The following is a 24,269-nucleotide window of genomic DNA, read 5'->3' on the forward strand; positions in this document are numbered from 1 at the left end:
CGCACCACCCGCCGCCTCACACCCTAGCAGGACCCCCACTCGCAGACAGCACTCACAACCCACGCGCCACCCGCCGCCTCACACCCTAGCAGGACACACGCCTCACATTTTTACATCACTTATGGCACCAAAATATACATTGTACTGTGGTGTGGTTACAATAAACCATTTTTATACAACATCGTATTACATTTTATTCCATCTTTCTTTTCAATATTATTATCCAACCTTTACAACAAACAGTCACCTATTGTTCCACGATTTATAAATAATACTACCTATTACGTATTTACATCCCAGGCAACGGCGGGTCTCTCAGCTAGTATATATATATATACACACACACACACACACACACACACACACGCATACATATACGCATACATATATACACACACACACACGCATACATATACGTATATATATATATATATATATATATATATATATATATATATATATATATATATATATATATATATATACACGCATACACACATACACATATATACGCGGCCCTTGTATAAAAGGGCTGACTAACCTCAGCCAATTATAAGTGCCGCGCGCACGCTGCCACTATATAACAAGCCTTAGTGAAGTTGTTTGAACTAGGAATTCAGGGGTTAAATGATCCATCCCATACCACCTGATTGAGCCTTGCATGCAATGTACTGCAGCAGGATCTCCTGCATGTGAGCCGGTGCGTCTCCTGGGACACAGTGCATAGGAATTCATATTCACTCCTACAGAGGAAGGGCTCATATACACACAGTCTTATGGGCTCACACGTGACACACTCTGGGGAGAAGAGCAGAGAGTATCTGACTCACTATTAATACAATACTTTATTCAGTAAGATTACGGCAAGCGCTACAATTTAGGTTTTAGTTGTTATTGTTTTCTGAAAATGTAATAAAATTAGATTTTTAATTACTAGTGGAGCAGAGTGCACCAGAGGGGATCTTTCTCTCTATATCTCTCTATATATCTTTCTCTCTCTATACAATGAAAATAAGCAGCAACACCTCACATCAGACATGGGTGGGGGGGGGGGCTAATGGAGTCCAGGGGTCTTGTCCTCATGCTGTTAACCCTTTCCGCACTGGCTTGGCAGACAGCAGCAGTAAAGCCGTATTGCGGAGCCTGTTTTAGGGAGACACCTTTGGGGTGACTCAGGTGTTATGTCCCAGAGATTCTGTGTGGGATCGGTTCCGGCCGTACTCATTAAGCTTTTGGGCAATCCCACCATGTATGCAAGACCATACCTACCCCCCCTCCCCCCCCACACATCGCTTCCACCGGAGACCCGAGGAGTTAGTACCCACACCCCTGGAGTGTTCTCCCCCTCAATATCCCACTGGCACCCCCTCTTTCCCCCTATAATACCCATCTTAGAACACACCTCTGTACGAAGCGTATGGGCAGCTCCGCAGACTGACACTATGCATCTCATATACACGGACGTGGCCCCCTGCAGAAGCCCACGTACTCTCTCTAAGTCCTTCCCACTTGCCACTTAGATTGCAAGCTCTTCGGGCAGGGACTCTTTCCTATTGTTCCTTCTGTATGATTGTATATTATTATGATGCCCCGTGTGTTACTGCTGGGACGCGCTGTGTATATACCTACCTAGATACGCGCACACACCTCCGTAATCACTACCGGTGCTGGTAGCCCCGCAGAAGGGTTTTCTGGGAACGCCGTGCCATTGTGCCGAGTGTACGGAGGGATTAACCCCTGCAGTGCTGTTACGCATCGCCGTCCCCCCAGCTCTGGGGACATTATCACACCGGTGAAAGCCGTCACTGCACTGGCAGCCGGTGCTGGTGAGAGAGGCCCCCTGCAGGCAGCTGATACTGACACAGCTCTGTAACACGAGAGGCCGCGTGGGACCGGAGCTGCCACGTCACCCGACACGTCACCCGACACGTCACCCGACACGTCACCCGACACAGCTAATTCTATCTGTATACAAGCGCCCGGTCCCATCTCTTCTCTCACGTCGGGGTGAAGTCGGGTCACCAGCAGGGGGCGCCCTTTACAGGCAAACTCTGCTTCTTTGTTTTATTGGGGGCTTAAAGCAGCAATACTACCCCCCCTTTGAGTGCGTGCTGGTGCATAAGTGTGTGTGTGTGTGTGTGTGTGTGTGTGTGTGTGTGTGTGCGGCAATCCTACATTCTTACCTAAACTGGCAATTGTTTAGTGCTCCTGTTTTAAATCTGTAAAAATCCTGATTGTGTGCCTAACATAATGGCCGCCTTCTAATTTATGCTGCAGTCTATCACATGCTGCAGCCGATATATAACATTATTTTGTTTCGTGTAGCACATTATTACAATTTTCATAGTAAGAGTCGACTTTTTGGTACACAGCAGGTGTGTCTGTGGGGATGGGGGGGGGGTGTGTGGGGATGGGGGGGGTGTGTGTGGGGGATGGGGGGGGGGGTGTCTGGGGGGGGTGTGTGTCTGTGGTGGTGTGTCTGTGGGGGTGGGGTGTGTCTGTGGTGGTGTGTCTGTGATGATGGGGGGGAGTGTGGGGGTGTGTGTGTGTGTGTGTCTGGGGGGGGGGTGTGTGTCTGTGGGGGGGGGTGTGTGTCTGGGGGTGGTGTGTCTGTGGGGGTGTGTCTGTGGGGGTGGGGTGTGTCTGTGGTGGTGTGTCTGTGGGGGGGTGGTGTCTGTGGGGTGGGTGTGTGTCTGTGGGGGGGTGTGTGTTTGTGGGGGGGGGTGTCTGTGGAGGGGTGTGTGTCTGTGGGGGGGGTGTCTGTGGGGATGGGGGATGTCTCTGGGGATGGGGGTCTGTGTCTGTGGGGGTTGGTGTTTTAGAAGAGGAAGTGCATATGACTTTCTAAATGGTTGCTGTAGCAACAAAAGGATCTGTACTTTAAAACAATCATTAAAAATTGCATTAGTAGTTAAAAGTAAATAAATAAAAAGTGCAGACAGTATTCTCTAATCCTACGGAACCCATTTATTTTAAATAATCCTACATTTCTTCTTCAAATGCCGCTGCTTTAACCGAAGCCCATTATCACTGGTTTCTGCAAGTTATTCTGCAGCCGCCGTTGGCCAGAACCAGAAATATAAACCGCGCATGTGTCTGAGTTCCGTGTCCGCGGCGGGCGGTGACGCAACGGCTTCCCAGGGGCCCTCGGTTGTTTAAGGGGCGAGCTCGGTGCTGAGGTGGGGGAGGCAGTGACCTGTTTAACGTGGGAGGTTACAATGAATGTAAAACGGTTACTTTAAAGGGGATTCTTATTTCATGTTTAATTGTCACTTTTAACAAAAGCAGCGTGCATTGTGTGCTGTGGGGCAGGGGGCGCAACTGCAGTCCTCAAGCCCTTCCCAACAGGTCAGGTTTTCAGGATATCCCTGCTTCAGCACAGGTGGCTTAATCAGTGGCTGAGTCTTTGACAGCCTCTGAGTCACCTGTGCTGAAGCAGGGATATCCTGAAAACCTGGCCTGTGGGGGGGGGGGGGGGGGGGCTTGAGGACTGAGTTGAGCCCCCCTCATGTGGGGGGTGGGTGATGGTAAGTTAGACTTTAGGACTGGGGTGTCCAACTCCAGTCTTCCAGACCCCCCCCCCCCCCTCCAACAGGTCAGATGTTCAGGATATCCCTGCTACAAAACAGGTGTCTCAGCCTGCACCACCTGTGCTGAAGCAGGGATTTCCTGATCAGTTGGTGGTCCTTGAAGACAGGAGTTGGCCACGCCTGCTTTAGGGCGTAACGGTTACATTCTGGAACCTCCATTAAATGGGGCACAGAACGGGATCTGGGAGGCTTTACATTGCGGTTTCAGCGTATATAGAGACCTGGACCGGCGCCTATACACCATATACCCCATATACCCCATATACACCATATCCGTCAGTGCCGGGGATAGGAGCGGTTTGCCCTGGCTGCCTGTATTAACTGTATTAACTGTATTAACCCGGCAGCGTTGCGCTCATGTGACGGTTATCACGAGGCCGCCGCCGGGGATAGGAGAGATCTGCTTTCTCTCTGCCGCTGACAGTCAGGAACAATACACAGATCAGCACCGAGGAGGAATGGATCACTGCTCAGAGGGATCAGCGCCTCGCATACATACACAACTGTGTGTGTGTGTGTGTGTGTGTGTGTATGTATGTATGTGTGTATATACACACTCGCATACATACACAATTGTGTATGTGTATGTGTGTGTGTGTGTGTGTGTGTGTGTGTGTGTGTGTATATATGTGTATGTATGTATGTGTGTATATACACACTCACATACATACACAATTGTGTGTGTGTGTGTGTGTCTAGGTGTTTTCGCTTGCTCTCTGTAGTGTGCGTATCTATATATAGTGTACACACCCTTCCTGCAGGTTCCACGCTGGGCTGTGGTTCTGCCCGTCAGGGACAGTATGTTATCGGCACGTGACATGTCTCCTCCCCGCCTTGTGTGCTGTGGTCCTGAGAGGAGATCCCGCACCGGAACGGGCCCCAGAATGGAACCGCAGTGTCTCGGACGTTCTGGGCACCCGTCTAATCCATCGCGCGCATGTCTCGCTGAGAGACAGCAGCTGTCTGCTCCTCTCCGCCTCTCACAGCGACAGGCACTGTGTGTATCTCTCACTCAGGGGTAACTGCTACAGAATTTGCACAAAATTAACACCTTTGGGGGCAGGGTTAATTGAAGTATGTCTGTTTATTTGCTATGAACCCCCCACGATTGTAATCTTATATAAAGGGGCCGTTAGTTAACCCTTTAGTTTCAGTTGTATAGTGGGTCGTGTGTCTGACACATTTAGTTGTTTAATATGAGCATTTGGATATAATCCCTTCCCAGGGCTGACACGGTGGGCACAGAGTGCATCCCCTGTGCGGCTAACGGTCAGGGGGAACCCCCTGCTAGACCATGCCAGAGGTCCCCATCCCCTCCCCCCCATCTAGACCGTGCCAGAGGTCCTCCCCCCATCTAGACCGTGCCAGAGGTCCCCCCCCATCTAGACCGTGCCACAGGTCCCGTGCCCCATCTAGACCGTGCCAGAGGTCCCGTCCCCCATCTAGACCGTGCCAGAGGTCCCGTCCCCCATCTAGACCGTGCCAGAGGTCCCGTCCCCCATCTAGACCGTGCCAGAGGTCCCGTCCCCCATGTAGACCGTGCCAGAGGTCCCGTCCCCCATCTAGACCGTGCCAGAGGTCCCCCCCCATCTAGACCGTGCCAGAGGTCCCGTCCCCCATGTAGACCGTGCCAGAGGTCCCGTCCCCCATCTAGACCGTGCCAGAGGTCCCGTCCCCCATGTAGACCGTGCCAGAGGTCCCCCCCCATCTAGACCGTGCCAGAGTTCCCCCCCCATCTAGACCGTGCCAGAGGTCCCGTCCCCCATCTAGACTGTGCCAGAGGTCCCGTCCCCCATGTAGACCGTGCCAGAGGTCCCCCCCCATCTAGACCGTGCCAGAGGTCCCCCCCCATCTAGGCCGTGCCAGAGGTCCCGTCCCCCATCTAGACCGTGCCAGAGGTCCCGTCCCCCATCAAGACCATGCCAGAGGTCCCGTCCCCCATGTAGACCGTGCCAGAGGTCCCCCCCCCATCTAGACCGTGCCAGAGGTCCCCCCCATCTAGACCGTGCCAGAGGTCTCCCCCCCCATTCTAAACCGTGCCAGAGGCGCCCCCCCCATTCTAGACCGTGCCAGAGGCGTCCCCCCCATTCTAGACCGTGCCAGAGGCGCCCCCCCATTCTAGACCGTGCCAGAGGCGTCCCCTCCATTCTAGACCGTGCCAGAGGCGTCCCCCCCATTTTAGACCGTGCCAGAGGCGTCCCCCCCATTTTAGACCGTGCCAGAGGCGCCCCCCCCCATTCTAGACCGTGCCAGAGGCGTCCCCCCCATTCTAGACATTTACACCTATACGCGCACCCGCTCTTGCACACATTCACACCCCTAAGCGCACACACACTGGTGCACATTTACACCCCTAAGCACACACACGCTGGTGCACATTTACACCCCTAAGCACACACACGCTGGTGCACATTTACACCCCTAAGCACACACACGCTGGTGCACATTTACACCCCTAAGCACACACACGCTGGTGCACATTTACACCCCTAAGCACACACGCTGGTGCACATTTACACCCCTAAGCACACACGCTGGTGCACATTTACACCCCTAAGCACACACACGCTGGTGCACATTCACACCCCTAAGCACACACACACACGCTGGTGCACATTCACACCCCTTAGCACACACACGCTGGTGCACATTCACACCCCTAAGCACACACACACATTCACACCCCTAAGCACACACACGCTGGTGCACATTCACACCCCTAAGCACACACACACACACACACATTCACACCCCTAAGCGCACACACACATTCACACCCCTAAGCGCACACACACATTCACACCCCTAAGCACACACACGCTGATGCACATTCACACCCCTAAGCACACACACACATTCACACCCCTAAGCACACACACACACATTCACACCCCTAAGCACACACACACATTCACATCCCTAAGCGCACACACACATTCACACCCCTAAGCGCACACACGCTGCTGCACATTCACACATTACTGCACATACAAGGTGCTTCTCTTCTGTAAGTCTCGCAATTTACCCCTACAGCGCCAGCACCGGGCTCCCCAAAGGGCAACTGGTTCGCCAACATTTGCAACCTAAACAGGACCACAGGACCTGGATAGAGCACTGACGGGGTTAACCTGTAACACCCCACCCTTCTCCTGTTTGCGGTGGGGCGCGGGGGGGGGGGGGGGGGGCTCTGTAACATCCTCATTATAAAGAACCTTTCAGAGGAAACACATCTTTCAATCCTGTTTATTTTAAAGGCCTCGATCATCAACGCCAGTCCCCAAGGGCTGCCACCAACAGGTCAGGTTTTCAGGATATCCCTGCTTCAGCACAGCTGACTCAAACAGTGATTGGGCCTCCTGTGCTGAAGCAGGTATATCCTTAAACCCTGACCGGTTGGTGGCCCTTGGTAACTGGAGATGGCTCCCCCTGAACTAGTTTTAACCCATTAGCTGCCTTCGCTGTGGCATTACAGGGGTTAAGCAGATCCCGACGAGTTGAGTACTTTCCCACACGGGGCGCGCGCTCCCCTTTGGGTTACTAAGCAGATTCGGGGCTCTTACAGGGAATGTGTCTCTCTGCCAGATTCGGCGAGGTCTCCCCAGGACTTCTCTGTTACTAGGTGAGAGAAGCTGGCGGCCCGTATCCAAAGGATGTGAGCGGAGTACATGCACACGCTCCTCCGCAGTCTCTCTCCCTCCCCCCCTCTCAGTCCCTCTCCCTCCCCCCCTCTCCTCCCTCCGCGGCCTCTCTCCCTCCCCCCTCTCAGTCCCTCTCCTCCCTCCGCGGCCTCTCTCCCTCCCCCCTCTCAGTCCCTCTTCCCCCCCTCCCCCTCCTCCCCCCCTCCTCCCCCCCCCTCTGCAGTCTCTCTCCCTCTCCCCCCCCCCTCCGCAGTCTAACTCCCCCCCCCCCCTCCGCAGTCTCTCTCCCTCTCCCCCCCCTCCGCAGTCTCTTTCCCTCTCCCCCCCTCCGCAGTCTCTCCCCCTCCCCCTCTGCAGTCTCTCTCCCCCCCCCGCATTCTGTCCCTCTCCCCCCCCTCCGCAGTCTCTCCCTCTCCCCCCCTCCGCAGTCTCTCTCCCCCTCCTCCCCCCCCCCTCTGCAGTCTCTCTCCCCCTCCTCCCCCCCCCCTCTGCAGTCTCTGCCCCTCCTCCCCCTGCCCTCTGCAGTCTCTCTGCCCCTCCTCCCCCCTCTGCAGTCTCTCTCCCCCTCCTCCCCCCACTCCGCAGTCTCTCTCCCCCTCCTCCCCCCCTCCGCAGTCTCTCTCCCCCTCCTCCCCCCCTCCGCAGTCTCTCTCCCCCTCCTCCCCCCCTCTGCTGTCTCTCCCCCCCCTCCGCAGTCTCTCCCCCCCCCTCCGCAGTCTCTCCCCCCCTCCTCCCCCACTCTGCAGTCTCTCTCCCCCTTCTCCCCCCCTCCGCAGTCTCTCTCCCCCTCCTTCCCCCCCTCCGCAGTCTCTCTCCCCCTCCTCCCCCCCCCTCTGCAGTCTCTCTCCCCTTCCTCCCAACCTCGGCAGTCTCTCTCCCCCTCCTCCCCCCCCCTCCGCAGTCTCTCTCCCCCTCCTCCCCCCCCCTCCGCAGTCTCTCTTTCCCTCCCCTCCCCCTCCGCAGTCTCCCCCCCCCCCCTTTTAGTGTTCGGCTTTTGTTACGTTTCTGTTAAAAATCGTGATTTCCTCATCTCTGGTTACCATGGTAACCTTCAGACTGCACGGGGCTCTGGGGAGAGCTTCATCTTCCCCTCCCAGGCACTTCATGTTTTTAACGCTTATTTCCCCTGTTTCTGACGATTAAGCTGTGCTGAGCGGGGCGGGAGGAGGTCTCTCACAGTAAAGACCTGGCTAACTCTGATAACTGTGTAACGCACGTTGTAACATGCAAGAGAAGGACGGCAATAAAAGTACCTTCTCTCCGGCGTTACACCGCGTTGATGCGCTCCGGAATATGTTGGCGCAATACTAATTAAAGATCATTTCAGGACCCAAAAGTCTAACTGCAGAAATGATTGTGAGAAATATCACCCGATATACAATGTGTGTAGTTTTGTGACGCGCTGGTTAGGAGATCGTGCCCAACGAAAAAAACTGCGGCAGCGATTACAACGTTGCAGCGATCGGGGCAGAGTCATAAACTTCGTCACCAGCAGAATATTAGTTTCACATTGAACTACAGGCATACCCCGCATTAACGTACGCAATGGGACCGGAGCATGTATGTAAAGCACTACCTTTTTCCCACTTATTGATGCTTGTACTGTACTACAATTGTCATATACATGCATAACTGATGTAAGTAACGCATGTGTAACAGGCTCTATAGTCTCCCCGCTTGCGCACAGCTTCGGTACAGGTATTGCTGTTTAGGACGTGCTGACAGGCGCATGCGCGAGCTGCTGTTTGCTTATTGGGCGATATGTACTTACTCGCGAGTGTACTTAAAGTAAGTGTCCTTAAAGCGGGGTATGCCTGTATTTCTCAATAAAGGCTGAATACTTGCCTGGGGGGGCAGGGGGGTGGGGGGGGGGACACACACGCACACAATGGCTACTCTAGTCCAAACGTGCTCTTTGGGCCAATAGGAAGCTGTGACATCGGGACATTTCCACTTCCCATTCATGACCCCGCGGCCTTATTTGTTACCGGTGCACACGCTACCAATATCTTGGGAACGGGCAGGACCCCACCACAGATCCGTTCCCGGGAACCCCCTGGATAGGTGACTATGTAACCCTTTCAGTGCTGAGGACGGGGGGTTTCCGTGTTTCACACTGTCGGGCCCCTGGGGGTAGCACTTTTCTTGGTGTCATAGCACTGAAGGGGTAAAAAAAATGGAATGAGATTTGAGACCACGGCTGAAATATCCATATGTACCCCGATTTAAGGAGAATGTCTACAAAGAGGTGGGGACCGTACCCCTCTGAGGCTATTCAAATTTGTCCGGGGCTATTTCCCTAGTTGCCCCAAAGGCTCTGGCAGCCTTTCTCCACGTGGTGCAGTTGCCCAGTGATGGCAACCCTAAGGGAGGGAATCAGAAAGTGGGTGCAGAGAATCCTACATCTCCAAATCCCTCTAATCCGCGCTCTCCAAACTCGGTCCTCAAGGGCTGCAACAGACCGGCTTTTATTTCTATCCCGGTTTCAGCACGTGGCTCAATGAAAGACAGAGCCACTGAAGGAGCCACGTGTCCTAATTCAGGGATATCCATATAAGCCGGCCTGTTGCAGCCCTTGAGGACTGAGTTTGGAGACCCCTGATCTAGATCTATGGGTGTTCCTTTTCAAGGAGACCCCCACAGTGATTTCTCAAGAGCAGAAAATACATTTAATTTCAAATGTGGCCATTGCAACACGAGTGCCGATAGCTGCCCTACGGAAACAGGAATGGCATTCCCTCCTTGTCTAAAATGAGGAATAAGATCGGGTTCATCTGTCAAATGGGTCGATGGGTCCAGTAAGTGACACTTTATGGCTAAATCCCGGAGTCTGGCAACCATGGCTATCCCACACATAGGGTCGCCCGGTGTCCGGAATTGAACCGACTGTCCTGTATTTGGACACATTGTGTCCAGTAAAAATTGAGAGATAATACTGGACGTGTGTGTGTGTATTGCCTCTCTGGATATAGTGACCTGACCGGTATTACCTCTCTGGGCGTGTACATGCGTGCCGGTATTACCTCTCTGGGCGTGTACGTGTGTGCCGGTATTACCTCTCTGGGCGTGTACTTGCGTGCCGGTATTGCCTCTCTGGGCGTGTACGTGCGTGCCGGTATTACCTCTCTGGGCATGTACGTGCGTGCCGGTATTATCTCTCTGGGCGTGTACGTGCGTGCCGGTATTACCTCTCTGGGCGTGTACGTGCGTGCCGGTATTACCTCTCTGGGCGTGTACGTGCGTGCCGGTATTACCTCTCTGGGCGTGTACGTGCGTGCCGGTATTACCTCTCTGGGCGTGTACGTGCGTGCCGGTATTACCTCTCTGGGCGTGTACGTGCGTGCCGGTATTACCTCTCTGGGCGTGTACGTGCGTGCCGGTATTACCTCTCTGGGCGTGTACGTGCGTGCCGGTATTACCTCTCTGGGCGTGTACGTGCGTGCCGGCATTACCTCTCTGGGCGTGTACGTGCGTGCCGGCATTACCTCTCTGGGCGTGTACGTGCGTGCCGGTATTACCTCTCTGGGCGTGTACGTGCGTGCTGGTATTGCCTCTCTGGGCGTGTACGTGCGTGCCGGTATTATCTCTCTGGGCGTGTACGTGCGTGCCGGTATTATCTCTCTGGGCGTGTACGTGCGTGCCGGTATTACCTCTCTGGGCGTGTACGTGCGTGCCGGTATTATCTCTCTGGGCGTGTACGTGCGTGCCGGTATTACCTCTCTGGGCGTGTACGTGCGTGCCGGTATTACCTCTGGGCGTGTACGTGCGTGCCGGTATTACCTCTCTGGGCGTGTACGTGCGTGCCGGTATTATCTCTCTGGGCGTGTACGTGCGTGCCGGTATTATCTCTCTGGGCGTGTACGTGCGTGCCGGTATTATCTCTCTGGGCGTGTACGTGCGTGCCGGTATTATCTCTCTGGGCGTGTACGTTCGTGCCGGTATTATCTCTCTGGGCGTGTACGTGCGTGCCGGTATTATCTCTCTGGGCGTGTACGTGCGTGCCCGTATTACCTCTCTGGGCGTGTACGTGCGTGCCGGTATTACCTCTCTGGGCGTGTACGTGCGTGCCGGTATTATCTCTCTGGGCGTGTACGTTCGTGCCGGTATTATCTCTCTGGGCGTGTACGTTCGTGCCGGTATTATCTCTCTGGGCGTGTACGTGCGTGCCGGTATTATCTCTCTGGGCGTGTACGTGCGTGCCGGTATTATCTCTCTGGGCGTGTACGTGCGTGCCGGTATTACCTCTCTGGGCGTGTACGTGCGTGCCGGTATTACCTCTCTGGGCGTGTACGTGCGTGCCGGTATTACCTCTCTGGGCGTGTACGTGCGTGCCGGTATTACCTCTCTGGGCGTGTACGTGCGTGCCGGTATTACCTCTCTGGGCGTGTACGGGGGGGGGGGGGGGCGTGGGATTTCCCCGAACAGGGAGAGAGCAGGGCTATTGCTAGGGGGCTGGGCAGCTTCCTCCATCCTGATTGGCTGCATTACCAGCAGCCAATCATAAGGTGGTGTCAGTAGCCCGGTGGTGGGGCCAAGGAGATGAGGAAACAGCATGGAGCAGTGAGGTGTGTGTGTCTCGAACGCGTCGAACCTTTCACCATTGTGTGCAGTATTTTTGGAGAAGCCACTTGGCGACACTACTCCCGCCGGTAACTCACACGGCGCTCCTTTAGGAGGAACGAGGTATCCTCGCGTCTTCTCTCTGGAAGCACCGCCCTTGGATGGAATACACGTTTGATTGATATGTAATGGTGCCCCTCCCCAACACCTCCATCCTCCACCTCCCCTCCCTCCCCACCACTCCACCTCCCCCACACACCCTCTCCCTCCCCACCTCCCTCACCTCCACCTCCCCCACACACCACCTCCCCTCCCTCCACACATTATACCTCCCTCCCCACCACTCCACCTCCCCCACACACCCTCCCCACCTCCCCCCTCCACCTCACCTCCCTCCCCACCACTCCACCTCCCCCACACACCCTCCCCACCTCCCTCACCTCCACCTCCCCCACACACCACCTCCCCTCCCTCCACACATTACCTCCCCCCTCCACCTCCCCTCCCTCCCCACCACTCCACCTCCCCCACACACCCTCTCCCTCACCTCCACCTCCCCCACACACACCTCCCTTCCCTCCACACATTTCCACCACCCCTCCCTCCCTACCACTCCACCTCCACCCCACACCCTCTCCCTTCCGACCTCCATCACCTCCCCCTCACATTACCTCCCCCTCCATCTCCCCTCCCTCCCCATCTCTCCACCTCCCCACACACCTCTCCACCTCCCCCACACGCCCTCACCTCCACCTCCCCACCTCCCCTCCCTCCCCTCCTTTTTACATAAAGCTGTCATTTTATTTGTTGAAGCTGTAAACCATTACCCGCAAAAAAAGAAGAGGAATTGCTGGTTTAAAGCCACATCCCGCTTCAGCGCAGCAACGCACAATTCCTAATTGCACACAGCCTGCCTTTCTCGCAGATAAAGGTGACTGATGGTGAATAGAGATACTCTGCATCATTGTACAATGCGGCATGTTCAGTACCTTTCTTGCTCACAGCCTTGGTTTCTATGTGGCCATTTTTTCTGTACAGAGCGGGATAATGTGTATGTAATATATACATTTTAGGGTACCCGCATACCTTCTATATATAGTACTTATTTTTCTTAATATATACATACAACCTTGGTGTTTGTCGCCCCCATATCATATGTCATTATAAGAATGTATGTTGCTGCTCTGTAATACAAACACTCCGAGTGGATGTGTACCCAGAATCCCTGGCTGCAGTGGATGCACTCTATGCTAAGAGATAATGGGGAAGGGCGGGTTGCGGACCTCTGAGAGATGTGTATAGAACGCCAGTGCATCTGAAGAACAAGTCCTTGTAATAATAATAACTGCAGTGGAAAGAACTCACAATGTACTGTGTGTACAATAATGTTGCCCTAATAGGGTTAGGGGACTAGTACTTAATGCCAACGGCACCATTAATAATTAGTACAGACCAAAGTCCCATTTGAGGAGAAAAACAGGGCACGGCGACCCATCAAGCAGACTCACTTTTTTCCTCCAGGAGTATCCAACAGCAGATGAATGATTGGCGTGCAATCTCCCAGGGAGGCGGCAGGAAAATGGCAGGAAAATGGCAGGAAAATGGCAGTGCCAAAGAGACCAGAGGCGGCTCACGGCTGCAGCAGCAAAAATGTATTGCATTAAAAAGATAGGACTAAATGTCCCCCCTACACCACAGCAAAGGTCCACCAACGCGTTTCGGGCTCTATGCCCTTTCTCAAGCTGTACATAACGCTATAGAAAGCAGATATTTATACCCTGGCGCCGAACGCGCCATCAGGTGACGTCACAGACAGTCTAACCAATCGGCTGGTATCTCCTATTAGACGGATCCTTATTGGATGAATGGATCGTGTCATATCGAATAACTTATTAACAACACACATTCCCCTCCATTCAATACAAGGGATATGAGATACAGGGTGAAACCCTCCGATTGGTTTACTGAACACTAGAACAAATACAACTTTATTAAGGCTAACATTTATACATTTGGATACATTTAATGTTAGCCTTAATAAAGTTGTATTTGTTCTAGTGTTCAGTAAACCAATCGGAGGGTTTCACCCTGTATCTCATATCCCTTGTATTGAATGGAGGGGAATGTGTGTTGTTAATAAGTTATTCGATATGACGCGATCCATTCATCCAATAAGGATCCGTCTAATAGGAGATACCAGCCGATTGGTTAGACTGCCTGTGACGTCACCTAATGGCGCGATCGGCGCCAGGGTATAAATATCGGCTTTCTATAGCGTTATGTACAGCTTGAAAAAGGGCATAGAGCCCGAAACGCGTTGGTGGACTTTTGCTGTGGTGTAGGGGGGACATTTAGTCCTATCTTTTTAATGCAATAAATTTTTGCTGTTGCAGCCGTGAGCCTCCTCCTGGTCCCTTTGGCACTGCCATTTTCCTGCCTGTCTCTGAGAGATGTGGGGTTTTTATTTGCTGTGTATACACACACAATTTGAAAAAATGTATGGTAATTTATTTTGAGCTCGAATAACTTCCCAAAAGTAAATACCCATAAATGTATTATCTTCCGAGAATCCTCTGTATACTGATTTTGAATATAGTTGCCGCTCCTTTCCCCTGTGTGCGCAGGTATCCGTTCTGGCCTTTACAGAGCATTGCTCGGTCGCTGGCATGGAAATGCTCAGCCCTATAATATGCAGAGCAATGGAAATCACTTCTCCATGTCACCGGCGTCCTCGGGACCCCTCTGGGGCTCAGCCCTATAATATGCAGAGCAATGGAAATCACTTCTCCATGTCACCGGCGTCCTCGGGACTCCTCTGGGGCTCAGCCCTATAATATGCAGAGCAATGGAAATCACTTCTCCATGTCACCGGCGTCCTCGGGACCCCTCTGGGGCTCAGCCCTATAATATGCAGAGCGATGGAAACCGCTTCCCGGTGTAACCGGCATCCTCGGGACTCCCTGGGGCTCGCTGCCATTCATCCTCATCACATCATTATTGTGCTCTATACATCTCCCTCACTCAGGGGTTCTCGGCTCCAGTCCTCAAGACCCCCGAAGCAGGGACTGATTGAGCCACCTGTACTGATGCAGGAGGGGGAGGGGGGGGGTCTTGAGGACTGGAGTTGCTAATTGGCATTACTTTTACGAAGACCCTTGAGATACTGTGATGAGCGAGGGTTTACTCGAGGGGGGAAAGTGTTAACACGCAAGACCCATCATTCTCATTTGCATGTCGCTACCCAGAATCCTTCTCTGCACCCTGACCACTGAATAATGTAATAATAGGGTGACTGAAGCGGGTTCGGGGAGCTTTGAAAGCCATGCAGACACGTGGGGGGGTGGTATTGAGTCTTATTGAGCCATAATATATATATGGGTTTTAATCATGCGGCTGTGTTATTCTTACCCCCCCCCCCCTTTTTATTTTGTACTTATAGGTGGAAACCAGGGGGTCCCCGTAGCTGAAATTAATGTTATTTAACTCCGGGGACCCCCTGCTTACCACACGTTTAAACTCATAAGGGGAGGATATTTGTGGCTTTCTCAAGAGCAGACACTGGGATTCACATTGGCTTCACCCACTTCAAAGACTATTCTTTTGTTCAAGCTACTCCTAGATTAGGATCAATTGTTATGACGCCCTTACTATGTGGCTAAATGCAGTTGAACTTTCCGAGCCGTCAAACGAGCTCGTTGCATCAAATCAAGGTAAAGACCTTTAATATTGATGTTGATATTTTCTTTTTGTCACCCAGGTTGGGATAAACACTCGTACGGTTACCATGGTGACGACGGCCACTCGTTTTGCTCCTCCGGGACAGGACAACCCTACGGGCCGACCTTCACTACGGGAGACGTGATCGGCTGTTGTGTCAACCTCATCAACAACACCTGCTTCTACACAAAGAACGGCCACAGCCTGGGTAGGTTGGGGAAGGGCCCAGACTGGCATTAATGAACCTTTTACAGTACGTGAATGACGTATCCGCTGCGACATGGACACTTGCTCGTTTTTGGGGTCTGATCTGGCTGACCACAGTGGCTGTCCCGATGGAAACATATGTATAGTCCCCTCCACTCCAGTTACCAGCATCCTGGGTTTGGTGCGTCATGCGATTGCTCCTGGATCGGTCAGATGACCCAATAGGGCCAGAAGTCTGGTGGCACCAGAAGTTGCATTGTAATATCTACCTTCTGCAGTCCGGATGTATCCAGCCTCCCTGTTCTTGGACCTGTCCAGTTATAACTCCGAATAGCACCGTTTCGATACGGTTTAATAGAAGTGACGGCTCTGTATTTGACATGGGGAAATGGGTCGATATTTGCTGTGGTGTTCGAGAAATGGGTTTTAACAGCAAATTTGAACGTTGGCTCAGAATTCACCTCTACTCGGACTATCACAACACACAGATGTAGCGGAAAGTATTGCTCGCGTCAACACGGCGCATTGCGTTAAATATTGCGTGCGCTAAGAAAACGCGGCGTGCGTTACCATTTGTGCAACGAACCTGCATTTAATTTTACATCAAATAACTGGAGCAATAACGTCTCCTACTTTTGTATCTCACCGGAGAGGACAGTTGAAGCGTTTATCTTGTTCACCGTTGGTTAACGAGTATAACATTGAAACGTAAATACGTGAAAGTGATCTCAAAGGCGCTTTACACAGTGCTCACTAGTCTTAGTGACAAAGTGAATACAATACAATATTGTGGAAAATCAATGTGCATATACAATATAAGTGTGATGTATAAAGCTGTCACTCCCTGCTCAGAAACGCAGTAGAACTATTTTTGCGCAGTCCAGGTGCAGGTGATAGTGCTAACGTGGTGTAGCAGCTTGAATCTTGGCTCTTATGTGCAGCCTACTCACAGGATGTCAATAGTATTAAAGCGACTCCAAAACTGTGGCAGTCCTGTGTCTTTATACCAGGTCAGGATGTAGATCTGATGAGTCCTCAGACGGGTATCAGGAGAGATGAACCTCCGCAGTATAGAAGAAAATTACCCGTTGCACAGATCAATACGATAAAAAAATGTTTATATTAAGAAAGTAGAAATTTGCACGTACAATAATGCAACATTAAAAAGGCACGTAACACTATCATGTGTTGGCATGCGCCACTGGATACTGCCGCTCACCGCTTTGACCTCCGTTCGGACGCCCGTCACTCTCGGAGACCCTCCACGATCCGGAGCCTCCCCGCTGATAGCGTTAGCGGTCCCAGCTCCGTCGCGGCCTCGTGGGTGCACGGCACATCCGGAGTTCCTTTAGTGGTCAGCGGGCAGTCAGGAGCGCTTCTACCCGGTGCTCTGTGGTTGGCTGAGTACTCCCACTCTACGCGTTTCGCCAAAACGAGGGAGTACTCAGCCAACCCCAGAGCACCGGGTAGAAGCGCTCCTGACTGCCCGCTGACCACTAAAGGATACTACTATTGACATCCTGTGAGTAGGCTGCACATAAGAGGCAAGCGAAGGCCCAAGGCAAGAGATCTGATAGGTGGCTGCTGTCTTACTACAAGGTCCCTGCTGTTCATTGGATATTCACCTTCGATGTCTACTTTTGGGAGTTTAAAATGGTTTCTGCCTGTAAGCTGGAAGTCAATCGGAAAAGTGATGTTATGAACTCACTGTTGCGGTCCTAGGCCCTAAAAGACCAGGACCACCAGGTTGGGATCCGTACGATACGAGGGCCGTTGGATGTAAGGTAGCGATCCAGTCCCAAAGTACATTCCACCTTCAGGTTACTCTGCTAACACTGGAAGGGATTGTTAGGAAAGTTTGGTTTTAAATGCTTCTGTCACCTAGTTTTAACACCTTCATCTCATCGCTGTTTTATTTGGGAAGCCCCTTTTTATATTTGTTGTTTAACTAGTAAGTGAGCATTGTACATGAAAATATATCAGGTCAGATGTTTACAAATGTTCACACTTCCATTAATGCTTTGCACAAGTAGATTGATATCGTAACTTGAATAGAGACGTGCAATATTTTCGCAGCCTGTGGCGCCCCGCGCGCAGTTGGCCCTCGTCTTTGCATGTGCGATTTTGCCACCATTTTTACATGTTGTCAATATTCTCTATTGCTCAAGAGCCTCAAATAATAGGGCTTTAGTGAGAACGAAAGATGAGTCCTGTTCAGTAGAGTACGAATTGACTTGTATACCTGGCAAACACTCATCTACTCTATATATACAACAGGTGGAGGGATACCTGGGAAATACACCAATTTGAATATTTAAATTGATTTATTTGCATATTCAAACGTCTCCGGTAAAAGTCTTATTTCGGGGTCTCCGTGTTGTAACATTTTGCAGATTTTTACAATTTTACAACATTTTGATAACTTTGTTTTAACCCTTTTCCGCTTGGCAATCAAATCTGATCAAACAGACACTTAAATTTGCGGGAGGGAAGTGAGGATAGTTCTACACGTTTGTAAACACGCGGAGAAACAGAAATGTTCACATGCTGGACATGTGCAGAAGAGCCTGAACAATGTCACGCGCTGAAGCTGGCTGATGGGAGGCTCAGGAAATGTGAAGAAGTCCTTCACTTAGAGGATGGTGGATACATGGCTTGACCTCCCAACAGAGGTGGTAGAGGCTGATTCAGTAAGGGCATTCCAAAGTACTTGGGGTAGACCGATTCTTTGGGGTGTCGGCTGTTACAGCAGATTAGAAATGGCAGACAAGGTGGGCAAAGCTCACCGTCAAATTGTGTGTTTTACCTAGGGATGTACGTGTTATACCTAGGGATGTACGTATTATACCTAGGGATGTACGTGTTATACCTAGGGATGTACGTGTTATACCTAGGGATGTACGTGTTATACCTAGGGATGTACGTGTTATACCTAGGGATGTACGTGTTACACCTAGGGATGTACGTGTTACACCTAGGGATGTACGTGTTACACCTAGGGATGTACGTGTTACACCTAGGGATGTACGTGTTACACCTAGGGATGTACGTGTTACACCTAGGGATGTACGTGTTACACCTAGGGATGTACGTGTTACACCTAGGGATGTACGTGTTATACCTAGGGATGTACGTGTTATACCTAGGGATGTACGTGTTATACCTAGGGATGTACGTGTTATACCTAGGGATGTACGTGTTATACCTAGGGATGTACGTGTTATACCTAGGGATGTACGTGTTATACCTAGGGATGTACGTGTTATACCTAGGGATGTACGTGTGATACCTAGGGATGTACGTGTTATACCTAGGGATGTACGTGTTATACCTAGGGATGTACGTGTTATACCTAGGGATGTACGTGTTATACCTAGGGATGTACGTGTTATACCTAGGGATGTACGTATTATGAGCAAAGAAAGAAAGCTCCCTATTAGCCGCACAAGAAAACACCTATACCTATATTAAAAATTACTATTATTAATAAATGATTAAAATATATTTATTGCAGCAAAAACTAACGTGAACCAAAGTGAACAACGGTGAAACATATGTTGGGCAGGCTAAGCGTCGCCACCTAGGGATGTACGTATTATACCTAGGAATGTACGTATTATACCTAGGGATGTACGCGTTATACCTAGGGATGTACGTATTATACCTAGGGATGTACGTGTTATACCTAGGGATGTACGTGTTATACATAGGGATGTACGTGTTATACCTAGGGCTGTACGTGTTATACCTAGGGATGTACGTGTTATACCTAGGAATGTACGTGTTATACCTAGGGATGTACGTGTTATACCTAGGGATGTACGTGTTATACCTAGGGATGTACGTGTTATACCTAGGGATGTACGTGTTATACCTAGGGATGTACGTGTTATACCTAGGGATGTACGTGTTATACCTAGGGATGTACGTGTTATACCTAGGGATGTACGTGTTATACCTAGGGATGTACGTGTTATACCTAGGGATGTACGTGTTATACCTAGGGATGTACGTGTTATACCTAGGGATGTACGTGTTATACCTAGGGATGTACGTATTATGAGCAAAGAAAGAAAGCTCCCTATTAGCCGCACAAGAAAACACCTATACCTATATTAAAAATTACTATTATTAATAAATGATTAAAATATATTTATTGCAGCAAAAACTAACGTGAACCAAAGTGAACAACGGTGAAACATATGTTGGGCAGGCTAAGCGTCGCCACCTAGGGATGTACGTATTATACCTAGGAATGTACGTATTATACCTAGGGATGTACGTGTTATACCTAGGGATGTACGTGTTATACCTAGGGATGTACGTGTTATACCTAGGGATGTACGTGTTATACCTAGGGATGTACGTGTTATACCTAGGGATGTACGTGTTATACCTAGGGATGTACGTGTTATACCTAGGGATGTACGTGTTATACCTAGGGATGTACGTGTTACACCTAGGGATGTACGTGTTACACCTAGGGATGTACGTGTTACACCTAGGGATGTACGTGTTACACCTAGGGATGTACGTGTTACACCTAGGGATGTACGTGTTACACCTAGGGATGTACGTGTTATACCTAGGGATGTACGTGTTACACCTAGGGATGTACGTGTTACACCTAGGGATGTACGTGTTACACCTAGGGATGTACGTGTTATACCTAGGGATGTACGTGTTATACCTAGGGATGTACGTGTTATACCTAGGGATGTACGTGTTATACCTAGGGATGTACGTGTTATACCTAGGGATGTACGTGTTATACCTAGGGATGTACGTGTTATACCTAGGGATGTACGTGTTATACCTAGGGATGTACGTATTATGAGCAAAGAAAGAAAGCTCCCTATTAGCCGCACAAGAAAACACCTATACCTATATTAAAAATTACTATTATTAATAAATGATTAAAATATATTTATTGCAGCAAAAACTAACGTGAACCAAAGTGAACAACGGTGAAACATATGTTGGGCAGGCTAAGCGTCGCCACCTAGGGATGTACGTATTATACCTAGGAATGTACGTATTATACCTAGGGATGTACGTGTTATACCTAGGGATGTACGTGTTATACCTAGGGATGTACGTGTTATACCTAGGGATGTACGTGTTATACCTAGGGATGTACGTGTTACACCTAGGGATGTACGTGTTACACCTAGGGATGTACGTGTTACACCTAGGGATGTACGTGTTACACCTAGGGATGTACGTGTTACACCTAGGGATGTACGTGTTACACCTAGGGATGTACGTGTTATACCTAGGGATGTACGTGTTATACGTAGGGATGTACGTGTTATACCTAGGGATGTACGTGTTATACCTAGGAATGTACGTGTTATACCTAGGGATGTACGTGTTATACCTAGGGATGTACGTGTGATACCTAGGGATGTACGTGTGATACCTAGGGATGTACGTGTTATACCTAGGGATGTACGTGTTATACCTAGGGATGTACGTGTTATACCTAGGGATGTACGTGTTATACCTAGGGATGTACGTGTTATACCTAGGGATGTACGTGTTATACCTAGGGATGTACGTGTTATACCTAGGAATGTACGTGTTATACCTAGGAATGTACGTGTTATACCTAGGGATGTACGTGTTTTACCTAGGGATGTACGTGTTATACCTAGGGATGTACGTGTGATACCTAGGGATGTACGTGTGATACCTAGGGATGTACGTGTGATACCTAGGGATGTACGTGTGATACCTATTTATGTACGTGTGATACCTAGGGATGTACGTGTTATACCTAGGGATGTACGTGTTATACCTAGGGATGTACGTGTTATACCTAGGGATGTACGCGTTATACCTAGGGATGTACGCGTTATACCTAGGGATGTACGCGTTATACCTAGGGATGTACGTATTATGAGCAAAGAAAGAAAGCTCCCTATTAGCCGCACAAGAAAACACCTATACCTATATTAAAAATTACTATTATTAATAAATGATTAAAATATATTTATTGCAGCAAAAACTAACGTGAACCAAAGTGAACAACGGTGAAACATATGTTGGGCAGGCTAAGCGTCACCACCTAGGGATTTACGTGTTATACCTAGGAATGTACGTATTATACCTAGGGATGTACGTGTTATACCTAGGAATGTACGTATTATACCTAGGGATGTACGTGTTATACCTAGGAATGTACGTGTTATACCTAGGAATGTACGTGTTATACCTAGGGATGTACGTGTTATACCTAGGGATGTACGTGTTATACCTAGGGATGTGCGTGTTATACCTAGGGATGTACGTATTATACCTAGGGATGTACGTGTTATACCTAGGGATGTACGTGTTATACCTAGGGATGTACGTGTTATACCTAGGAATGTACGTATTATACCTAGGGATGTACGTGTTATACCTAGGGATGTACGTGTTATACCTAGGAATGTACGTATTATACCTAGGGATGTACGTGTTATACCTAGGGATGTACGTGTTATACCTAGGGATGAACGTGTTATACCTAGGGATGAACGTGTTATACCTAGGAATGTACGTATTATACCTAGGGATGTACGTGTTATACCTAGGAATGTACGTGTTATACCTAGGGATGTACGTGTTATACCTAGGAATGTACGTATTATACCTAGGGATGTACGTGTTATACCTAGGAATGTACGTATTATACCTAGGGATGTACGTGTTATACCTAGGAATGTACGTATTATACCTAGGGATGTACGTGTTATACCTAGGAATGTACGTATTATACCTAGGGATGTACGTGTTATACCTAGGGATGTACGTGTTATACCTAGGGATGAACGTGTTATACCTAGGGATGAACGTGTTATACCTAGGAATGTACGTATTATACCTAGGGATGTACGTGTTATACCTAGGGATGTACGTGTTATACCTAGGGATGTACGTGTTATACCTAGGAATGTACGTGTTATACCTAGGAATGTACGTATTATACCTAGGGATGTACGTGTTATACCTAGGGATGTACGTGTTATACCTAGGGATGAACGTGTTATACCTAGGGATGTACGTGTTATACCTAGGGATGTACGTGTTATACCTAGGGATGTACGTGTTATACCTAGGAATGTACGTATTATACCTAGGGATGTACGTATTATACCTAGGGATGTACGTATTATACCTAGGAATGTACGTATTATACCTAGGGATGTACGTATTATACCTAGGGATGTACGTGTTATACCTAGGGATGAACGTGTTATACCTAGGAATGTACGTATTATACCTAGGGATGTACGTGTTATACCTAGGAATGTACGTGTTATACCTAGGGATGTACGTGTTATACCTAGGGATGTACGTGTTATACCTAGGGATGTACGTGTTATACCTAGGGATGAACGTATTATACCTAGGGATGTACGTGTTATACCTAGGGATGTACGTGTTATACCTAGGGATGTACGTGTTATACCTAGGGATGTACGTGTTATACCTAGGGATGTACGTGTTATACCTAGGGATGTACGTATTATACCTAGGGATGTACGTATTATACCTAGGGATGTACGTGTTATACCTAGGAATGTACGTGTTATACCTAGGGATGTACGTGTTATACCTAGGAATGTACGTATTATACCTAGGGATGTACGTGTTATACCTAGGGATGTACGTGTTATACCTAGGGATGTACGTGTTATACCTAGGGATGTACGTATTATACCTAGGGATGTACGTGTTATACCTAGGGATGTACGTGTTATACCTAGGGATGTACGTGTTATACCTAGGGATGTACGTGTTATACCTAGGGATGTACGTGTTATACCTAGGGATGTACGTGTTATACCTAGGGATGTACGTGTTATACCTAGGGATGTACGTGTTATACCTAGGGATGTACGTGTTATACCTAGGGATGTACGTGTTATACCTAGGGATGTACGTGTTATACCTAGGGATGTACGTGTGATACCTAGGAATGTACGTGTTATACCTAGGGATGTACGTGTGATACCTAGGGATGTACGTGTGATACCTAGGGATGTACGTGTGATACCTAGGGATGTACGTGTGATACCTAGGGATGTACGTGTGATACCTAGGGATGTACGTGTTATACCTAGGGATGTACGTGTTATACCTAGGGATGTACGTGTTATACCTAGGGATGTACGTGTTATACCTAGGGATGTACGTGTTATACCTAGGGATGTACGTGTTATACCTAGGGATGTACGCGTTATACCTAGGGATGTACGCGTTATACCTAGGGATGTACGCGTTATACCTAGGGATGTACGTATTATGAGCAAAGAAAGAAAGCTCCCTATTAGCCGCACAAGAAAACACCTATACCTATATTAAAAATTACTATTATTAATAAATGATTAAAATATATTTATTGCAGCAAAAACTAACGTGAACCAAAGTGAACAACGGTGAAACATATGTTGGGCAGGCTAAGCGTCACCACCTAGGGATTTACGTGTTATACCTAGGAATGTACGTATTATACCTAGGGATGTACGTGTTATACCTAGGGATGTACGTGTTATACCTAGGAATGTAC

The 24,269-nt window shown here is 49.6% G+C and overlaps 1 protein-coding gene across 6 annotated transcripts in view; it reads left to right on the forward strand.

The window, feature by feature from the left end:
- Positions 1–24,269, forward strand: part of RANBP10 (RAN binding protein 10) — a 216,629-nt gene that overhangs the window by 39,029 nt on the left and 153,331 nt on the right. For all 6 annotated transcript variants that reach the window (XM_075577139.1, XM_075577142.1, XM_075577141.1 and 3 more), the window contains exon 4: positions 15,546–15,713. In XM_075577139.1, the coding sequence (XP_075433254.1) occupies positions 15,546–15,713 (168 nt within the window). The remainder of the gene's footprint in view (positions 1–15,545; positions 15,714–24,269) is intronic.

This window comes from Ascaphus truei, chromosome 19 (genome assembly GCF_040206685.1).
Source record: "Ascaphus truei isolate aAscTru1 chromosome 19, aAscTru1.hap1, whole genome shotgun sequence".
Lineage (NCBI taxonomy): Eukaryota > Metazoa > Chordata > Amphibia > Anura > Ascaphidae > Ascaphus > Ascaphus truei.